Source organism: Ranitomeya variabilis, chromosome 1 (assembly GCF_051348905.1).
Source record: "Ranitomeya variabilis isolate aRanVar5 chromosome 1, aRanVar5.hap1, whole genome shotgun sequence".
In the NCBI taxonomy this organism is placed as follows: domain Eukaryota; kingdom Metazoa; phylum Chordata; class Amphibia; order Anura; family Dendrobatidae; genus Ranitomeya; species Ranitomeya variabilis.
Genome location: NC_135232.1, coordinates 784,361,875 through 784,371,011, shown reverse-complemented (window position 1 = coordinate 784,371,011; position 9,137 = coordinate 784,361,875). Strand labels below are relative to the sequence as shown.

Sequence of the window (9,137 nt, the reverse complement as noted above, 5' to 3'; positions counted from 1 at the left end):
GCCATCTCGACTGATGGCTTAGGGCCCAGAGAGATCCCTGCACCATACAGTGACCAGTACGGTCTTCAGAGCATCGTTCTGCTCACCACCACAGAGACACCGCCCACTCCTATCCCTGCAGTGCCTGCTGAGTGCCAGCCTGTTCCTGTGGCCGCGACCGCTGGACTGTATACTACTTCTGCGTCCTTGTCTGCTGAACTGTTTTCTACATCCGCTGTGCCACGGACCAACACCTCCACAATATCTCATGCCCGGACCAGGAGACCACGTGCCAAAGGATCCGGAGTATTCACCACCGCAAGGAACCAGTATATCACCTATCTGCGGGACCAGATTGGAGACTTCTCGCGCCACCGAGGGATCTTCCAGCCACCTCCTACCAAGGCCCAGAGACTGATAAGTTGAACTGTTGTTAACTTTACTAAAATACCCCTGCTTGATTATTATTGTGTTGCAAAAAATCACTGTTAACCCTTGCTCTGCCTCCTGTGTGTCACTGCATCCTACGCACCTGCTAGCATCCTACACAACTACTAACCATGAATGGCAAAAATGTTTTGGTGTTATCATTCATATTCTCTGAAAAAAGGACAAGAAAGCAAAAATTCTGCTGGGGTATGTAAACTTTTGAGCACAACTGCACAAGTTATTATAGAGAAAAAAATGTTTCTTAACAATTTTTTCCTGTAAAATGCAATTTCTCATTGGTTTGGAATGTTTTATTGTCACTCCTTAAAGTGGAGTAAAAGTGTGACACCGTTTTTCTCAGGAGTGATCTGAGAGTCAGAGATGCTTCCAGGGGTCTTCTCTATGCTGTTCTCCTTCCATTCAGAACTTTACCCATCCATTTCAACATTTTCACTGCCCCCCAGACCTCTTTGTAGGGTCTGCTGGAAAAATGCTTGGATTTCCCCATTGACTCCCATTATACTCGTTATTCGAAACGAGCATAGAAGTATTAGGAATTGCTCCAGCAACGAACACCCGAACACCCGGGCATTTTAGTGCTTGCTCATCTCTAGTGGACAACAATTTATGTTTCTCTATCTGTATACATCAAAATTTACTTGCGTGCAATATGAATGTGTACCCGTAGCTGAAACTGTGCCACCTTTGTCTGAATATAGTCTAAGATAAATTAAGCTTGTTGTAGTTTATACTTTCAACATATTTTTTATTGTAGATATCTATACATCTTTCTAGTTAAACTTAAACAAAAATATGATTAAGTATGATGATGAAGTTTTGACTAATATGGATTGGTTAAGGAATTTCCCACTTTTAAGACAGACTTGACTATGACACAATTCATTTTCCATCTGCTGCATAGTCATGTGCTGTCTTGAAGCAGTAGTACAATGCTCACCGTGCATGAAAAGTCTTCTTTTTCAAAGTTCTCATATTAACAGAAGTAACTTATGAGATGACCAGGTGCAAAATGTGGCAACTGAAGCCGTTTTCGTTTCACATCCCTGTTTGGATAGTTGAAGCGCGCCACAGTGTGAGAGACACAGGAGTCTTTTTGTACCTGCCTCATGCATAGCTTGACTGTGGTTTTAAGTATGTCAGCTGCTCTACATACACCTCCTCACTCTGCAGAAACATCTTACTACAAACCACAGCAGTGAACTACTTTAAGACAGTTGTCATTTTGTCACCTACATTCCCCACTTATGATTTCAGTTACAGTTTATGAGAAATACTTCTGCAGTGAAGAGAAGATCTTTTGGCTCAGTCTACAATTACCATTGTCCCATGAGCATCTCATAACGAATTAGTAACAATAATTTGGGGGTTGAGGACTTCAAACCATGATGTGGATGAAATTGCCGCTAGTATCTACTGGGTCTACAGCTGGGATCAATATATTATGTTGGATGATGTTACTAATTTATGTCGCTTTTGGACAACAGAAAGGTAAGGTGGTGCAGACACTGCATCTATTCCTGTTACATTTTGAACTTATTATACACTTTAGACTTAAAAGAAAAAGCTTAAGTATGTCATTAGTAATAATTTTGAAATATTGTATATTTAATCATTTTGGTCCTGCTTAACTATGCAAAAGTTCATACTACATGTCTTTCCCTAACCAAGAGAGAACAGTAAATTCTGCACTAGAGAAAAGTAATTAATGAACTCCAATAGCATCCCTATTGAAGGACCAAGGAAATTGAAAGTCTGGAAAGCCTCTCAAGAAAATTAATTGTCCACTCCTGGGATATACGATAAAATGAAATAATTAACACAATATTTGGAATTTAGGCTAAATCAAGAATAAAGGGGATTCAAATAGAGTTACTTGTGGTCATATTAGTCATTGAACCCAATTTCCCATCAGGTAGCAGGTCCATGATTGACATAAATTAGTATATTTGATATTACTGGCTAAGTGACACAGTCACAATCAAGGGTCAGTTTATATTCCCCCTCCAGTAGATGTAACCATGATGCCGTTCTCTACTCAACATAAGAGGAGTCACTGGGGCAGTGGCATCTTATAGCGGTACAGACTGGTGTATCAGCACTGGCAGGTGACATCTCTAATGTAACTGAAAATATACTGTCTAAACCTCAGCTTTTACTTCAATAAAGGATAAAATTAAAATCATGTACACAACATATACAAAATTAGATAAAGCATAAAGATGGAAGACAGTGGGACAAGTAGGATAATGCAATAGAAAGGAATGAAAAAAGCAATAAAGGAGATTTGTATTTAAAATATTACTGGAAAATAAAAGCATTTTAGTAATCACTTTGACTAAAAAGTTCCTGAATCATCAGTTTAAAACAACTAGACCAAATACAGTATATCTGTCTAATTCAGGATATTATTAAGGATGAGCGAACGTGCTCGGTGATACCCAGATATCACTTGAGTGTCACGGTGCTCAGATGTGCTCCTTACTCGGCGAGCATTGGGCAGTGCTCGACTTAAATACTCGAATGCCGTAACCTACTTGGTAGTGGCATTGCTGTGATTGCCTGCCCATGTGGCATCGTCAGGGATTATAAAAGAACAGGTATGACACGGGTCGGCACACTGACACCATTGCACTGCTCTGTGACACTTTGTATTTTAGGGAGAGAGTGCTTGTTCAGGCATGTGTGTGCACAGCATAACAAAACAGAGTCCTATATACTAGTGCTGAAGCTGAACCATTACACAAAGTGCCCTTCTAAGGCTACCATCACACTAGCAGTATTTAGTCAGTATTTTACATCAGTGTTTGTAAGCCAAAACCAGGAGTGGAACAATTAGAGGAAAAGTATAATAGAAACATGTGCACCACTTCTGCATTTATCACCCACTCCTGGTTTTGGCTTACAAATACTGATGTAAAATACTGACCAAATACTACTAGTGCGACGGGAGCCTCAGGGTATGTGCACACGTTCAGGATTTCTTGCAGAAATTTCCTGAAGAAAACCGGAAATTTTCTGCAAGAAATCCGCATTTTTTTTTTTGCGTTTTTTTCCCGTTTTTTTCGCATTTTTTTAGCATTCTGCAAGCGTAATTAGCTTGCAGAATGCTAAAGTTTTCCAAGCGATCTGTAGCATCGCTTGGAAAACTGACTGACAGGTTGGTCACACTTGTCAAACATAGCGTTTGACAAGTGTGACCAACTTTTTACTATAGATGCTGCTTTTGCAGCATCTATACTAAAAGATAGAATGTTTAAAAATAATAAAAAAAATAAAAAAATGCTTATACTCACCCAGACATCTCCTCAGCGGCGTCCGTTCCTCTTCCTATAGCTGGTGTGTGCGCACAGGACCTTCCGTGACGTCACGGTCACGTGAGCGGTCACATGACCGCTCACGACCAATCACAGGACAGTGACGTCATCGGCAGGTCTTTCACCGCACAGCAGCTACAGGAACCGAAGCGACAGCATGCAGTGGAGGCGGGAACACATCGAGGGTGAGTATAGGACTATTTTTTATTTTAATTCTTATTTTTTGACCACTTATATGGTGCCCAGTGCGTGGAGGAGAGTCTCCTCTCCTCCACCCTGGGTACCAACCGCACATAATCTGCTTACTTCCCGCATGGTGGGCACACCCCCGTGCGGGAAGTAAGCAGATCAATGGACCCCTAGGTGTGCGGAATCCCCTGCAATTCCGCATTTTAATGAACATGTTGCTTTTTTTTCCGCGATGCGATTTTTTCGCGGAAAAAAAGGCTACATTTGCACAAAAAATGCGGAATACACTTAAAATAATAAGAGGCATATGTAAGCGTTTTTTTTGCGTTTTTATCACGTTTTTATAGCGAAAAAACGCGAAAAAAACGCGAAAAATACTTAACGTGTGCACATGGCCTAAGGGTTAGTTGTTTGCTTTGCCATTTGTATCACATACATTCTGTATTTAGTCTAGGGAGGGACAGATAATTGCAGTAGCAGGGACAGTGGCAGAATACAGTCTGTAGACAGGGATTAGGGCTCTGCAGTCCCTTGCAAAGTATATAGTTGCAGCATTTTTTTGGGGGAAAAATTTGAATATAATGTGTGATCCATTGTGCATTATGTGATTTGTGATACATTGTGGTGTTATATAACACTGAGAAAAAGTGTTGACATTTTTTCTGGATTAAATTACTCAGCCATAAAGTATTACGTGCTCTGGGATAAATTTTTATGATATATAACACTCCAAAAAAGCATTAACCCCTTCCAGACCTGTGACGCCACGTAGGCGTCATGAAAGTCGGTTCCAATCCGACCTGTGACGCCTATGTGGCGTCATGGAAGGATCGCGTTCCTGCAGATTGGGTGAAAGGGTTAACTAAAATTTCACCCGACCTGCAGGGACAGGGAGAGTGGTACTCCAGCCCAGGGGGGCTGGCTTTGCCCCCACGTGGCTACGATCGCTCTGATTGGCTGTTGAAAGTGAAACAGCCAATCAGAGCAATTTGTAATATTTCACCTATGAAACTTGGTGAAATATTACAATCCAGCCATGGCCGATGTTGCAATATCATCAGCCACGGCTGGAGACCCCAATCTGACCCCGCCACCTACTGACGGCGGCGATCTGTAACCACCATCAGTGTTTCCTACTCCTCCATCCTGTCCTCCGCGCCCTCCTCTCCCCTCTGCCCCCCGTCCTCCCCTCCGCCTCCCGCTGTCCGATCCCACCCCCCATACTTACAGAGTCCCGGTATCCCTCCCGGTGTCCCTCCAGCTTCTCCTATGGGCTTCGCCATCTTCCAAAATGGCGGGCACATGCGCAGTGCGCCCGCCGAATCTGCCGGCCTGCAGATTCATTACAGGTACATTTTGATCACTGTGATAGGTTCTATCACAGTGATCAAAATAAAAAAAATTGTAAATAACCCCACTTTATCATTCCCATAGGTAGGGAACATAATAAAATAAAGAAAATATATTTATTTCTATTTTTCCACTAGGGTTAGGGTTAGGGTTGCAATTAGGGTTAGGGTTGCAATTAGGGTTAGGGTTAGAGTTAGGGTTGCAATTAGGGTTAGGGTTAGAATTAGGGTTAGAATTAGTGTTAGAATTAGGCTGTGCACATGGTGCGGATTTGGCTGCGGATCCGCAGCAGATTGGTCGCTGCGGATTCGTAGCAGTTTTCTTCATGTTTTCAATACCATGTTAACCTATGGAAAACCAAATCTACTGTGCCCATGGTGCTTGGTATTTTCCACAGTATGTCAATTCTTTGTGTGGATTCCACAGCGTTTTACACCTGTTCCTCAATAGGAATCCGCAGGTGAAAGATGAGAGATGAGCCATGCATACAGGAGGGGGGGAATATGAGCCATGCATACAGGATGGGATGGGAGGGAGATGAGCCATTAATACAGAAGAGGGGGGATATGAGCCATGCATATGGGATGGGAGGGAGAAGAGCCACGCATACATGAGAGGAGGGGATATGAGCCGTGAATACAGGAGGCCAGGTGTTGTGATTTTGCTTTTTGCTCCCTCTAGTGGTCATTAGTGATTTGACTCTGGAGCTTCTGTCTTTTCCTATATCCTCACCTGGGCCGTTAGTTCAGGGGCGTTGCTATATAAGCTCCCTGGACCTTCAGTTCAATGCCTGGCATCGTTGAAATCAGAGCTAATCTGTTGTGCTCTTGTCCTATGATCCGGGTTCCTGTATTTCAAGCTAAGTCTGCTTCCTTGCTTTTTGCTTTTGTTTTGTTTGGTATTTTTGTCAAGCTTGTTCCAATCTGTATCCTGACCTTTGCTGGAAGCTCTAGGGGGCTGGTGTTCTCCCCCCCGGACCGTTAGACGGTTCGGGGGTTCTTGAATCTCCAGCGTGGATTTTTATAAGGTTTTTGTTGACCAGATAAGTTATCTTGCTATATTCTGCTATTAGTAAGCTGGCCTCTCTTTGCTGAACCTGGTTCATTTCTGTGTTTGTCATTTCCTCTTACCTCACCGTTATTATTTGTGGGGGGCTTGTATCTTGCTTTGGGGTCCCTTTCTCTGGAGGCAAGAGAGGTCTTTGTTTTCTTCTCCTAGGGGTAGTTAGATTCTCCGGCTGGCGCGAGTCATCTAGCGATCACCGTAGGCATGATCCCCGGCTACTTCTAGTGTTGGCGTTAGGAGTAGCTATTTGATCAACCCAGTTACCACAGCCCTATGAGCTGGATTTTTGAATCTCGCAGACTTACACGTTCCTCTGAGACCCTGTCCACTGGGGTCATAACAGTATGCCAGGCCAGTATTAAATGTTTAATGCATTGCAGAAGTGGGATTATAAGAAAGAAAATTTTGAGGTTTTTTTTCCCTCTCTCATTTTTTTTTTTTTTTTTTTCTTTTCCCCTTTACCTCAGAGTGGCTTAAGCTTGCTGCAGACATGAATGTCCAGACCTTGATTACAAGTGTGGACCAGCTTGCCGCTCGTGTGCAGGGTATACAAGATTATGTTACCAGAAATCCTAGGTCTGAACCCAAGATTCCGATTCCTGAACTGTTTTCAGGAGACCGATTTAAGTTTAGGAATTTCAGGAATAATTGTAAATTGTTTTTGTCCCTGAAACCTTGTTCGTCTGGAGACTCTGCTCAACAAGTAAAAATTGTTATTTCATTCTTACGGGGTGACCCTCAAGATTGGGCTTTTTCGTTGGCGCCAGGAGATCCGGCATTGGCTGATATTGATGCGTTTTTTCTGGCGCTCGGTTTACTTTATGAGGAACCCAATCTTGAGATTCAGGCAGAGAAAGCCTTGCTGGCTATGTCTCAGGGCCAGGACGAGGCTGAGGTGTATTGCCAAAAATTTCGGAAATGGTCCGTGCTGACACATTGGAACGAGTGTGCACTGGCCGCTAATTTTAGAAATGGCCTTTCTGAGGCCATTAAGAATGTTATGGTGGGTTTTCCCATTCCCACAGGTCTGAATGATACCATGTCCCTGGCTATTCAAATTGACCGGCGGTTGCGGGAGCGCAAAACCGCAAATTCCCTCATGTTGTTGTCTGAACAGACACCTGATGTGATGCAATGTGATAGAAAAACCGCAAATTCCCTCATGGTGTTGTCTGAACGGACACCTGATTTGATGCAATGTGATAGAATCCTGACTAGAAATGAGAGGAAAATTCATAGACGCCGGAATGGCTTGTGCTACTACTGTGGTGATTCTACACATGTTATCTCAGCATGCTCTAAACGTATATCTAAGGTTGTTAGTCCTGTCACCGTTGGTAATTTGCATCCTAAGTTTATTCTGTCTGTAACTTTGATTTGCTCACTGTCATCTTATCCTGTCATGGCGTTTGTAGATTCAGGTGCTGCCCTGAGTCTTATGGATCTCTCATTTGCTAAGCGCTGTGGTTTTATTCTTGAACCATTAGAAAATCCTATCCCTCTTAGGGGTATTGATGCTACGCCATTAGCAGAAAATAAACCGCAGTATTGGACACAGGTTACCATGTGCATGACTCCTGAACACCGCGAGGTGATACGTTTTCTCGTTCTACATAAAATGCATGATTTGGTTGTTTTGGGGCTGCCATGGTTACAGACCCATAATCCAGTCCTTGACTGGAAGGCTATGTCAGTGTCTAGTTGGGGCTGTCGTGGTATTCATGAGGATTCCCTGCCTGTGCCTATTGCTTCTTCTACGCCTTCGGAAGTTCCTGAGTATTTGTCTGATTATCAGGATGTCTTCAGCGAGTCCAGATCCAGTACATTGCCTCCTCATAGGGAATGTGACTGTGCAATAGATTTGATTCCAGGCAGTAAATTTCCTAAGGGAAGACTGTTTAATCTGTCGATACCTGAACATACCGCTATGCGTTCATATATCAAGGAGTCTCTGGAGAAAGGACACATCCGTCCGTCTTCTTCCCCTCTTGGTGCGGGATTCTTTTTTGTGGCTAAAAAGGACGGATCTTTGAGGCCTTGTATTGACTATCGGCTTTTAAATAAGATCACTGTCAAATTTCAGTATCCTTTGCCGCTGTTGTCTGACTTGTTTGCCCGGATTAAAGGTGCCAAGTGGTTTACCAAGATAGACCTTCGTGGTGCGTACAACCTTGTGCGCATTAAGCAAGGGGATGAATGGAAAACCGCATTCAATACGCCCGAAGGTCATTTTGAGTACTTGGTGATGCCTTTTGGGCTCTCTAATGCCCCTTCAGTTTTTCAGTCCTTTATGCATGACATTTTCCGGAACTATCTGGATAAATTTTTGATCGTTTATCTGGATGATATTCTGGTTTTTTCTGATAATTGGGACTCGCATGTGGAGCAGGTCAGGATGGTCTTTAAAATTTTGCGTGAAAATTCTTTGTTTGTCAAGGGCTCAAAGTGTCTTTTTGGTGTACAGAAGGTTCCCTTTTTGGGGTTCATTTTTTCCCCTTCTGCTGTGGAGATGGACCCAGTCAAGGTCCGAGCTATTCTTGATTGGACTCAGCCCTCGTCAGTTAAGAGTCTTCAGAAGTTCTTGGGTTTCGCTAACTTCTACTGTCGTTTTATCGCTAACTTTTCTAGCATTGTGAAACCATTGACGGATATGACCAAGAAGGGCTCCGATGTGGTTAATTGGGCTCCTGCTGCCGTGGAGGCTTTCCAGGAGTTGAAACGTCGGTTTACTTCGGCGCCTGTTTTGTGCCAGCCTGATGTCTCGCTTCTCTTTCAGGTTGAGGTGGATGC

At 43.2% G+C, this 9,137-nt stretch overlaps 1 protein-coding gene across 1 annotated transcript in view; it reads left to right on the top strand.

Moving 5' to 3' along the window:
* Positions 1-1,762: 1,762 nt before the first annotated feature.
* Positions 1,763-9,137, top strand: part of IL12RB1 (interleukin 12 receptor subunit beta 1) — a 252,964-nt gene continuing 245,589 nt past the window's right edge. Inside the window, exon 1 of the mRNA XM_077256322.1 lies at positions 1,763-1,917. Within this exon, the coding sequence (XP_077112437.1) occupies positions 1,812-1,917 (106 nt within the window). The 5' untranslated portion in view covers positions 1,763-1,811. The remainder of the gene's footprint in view (positions 1,918-9,137) is intronic.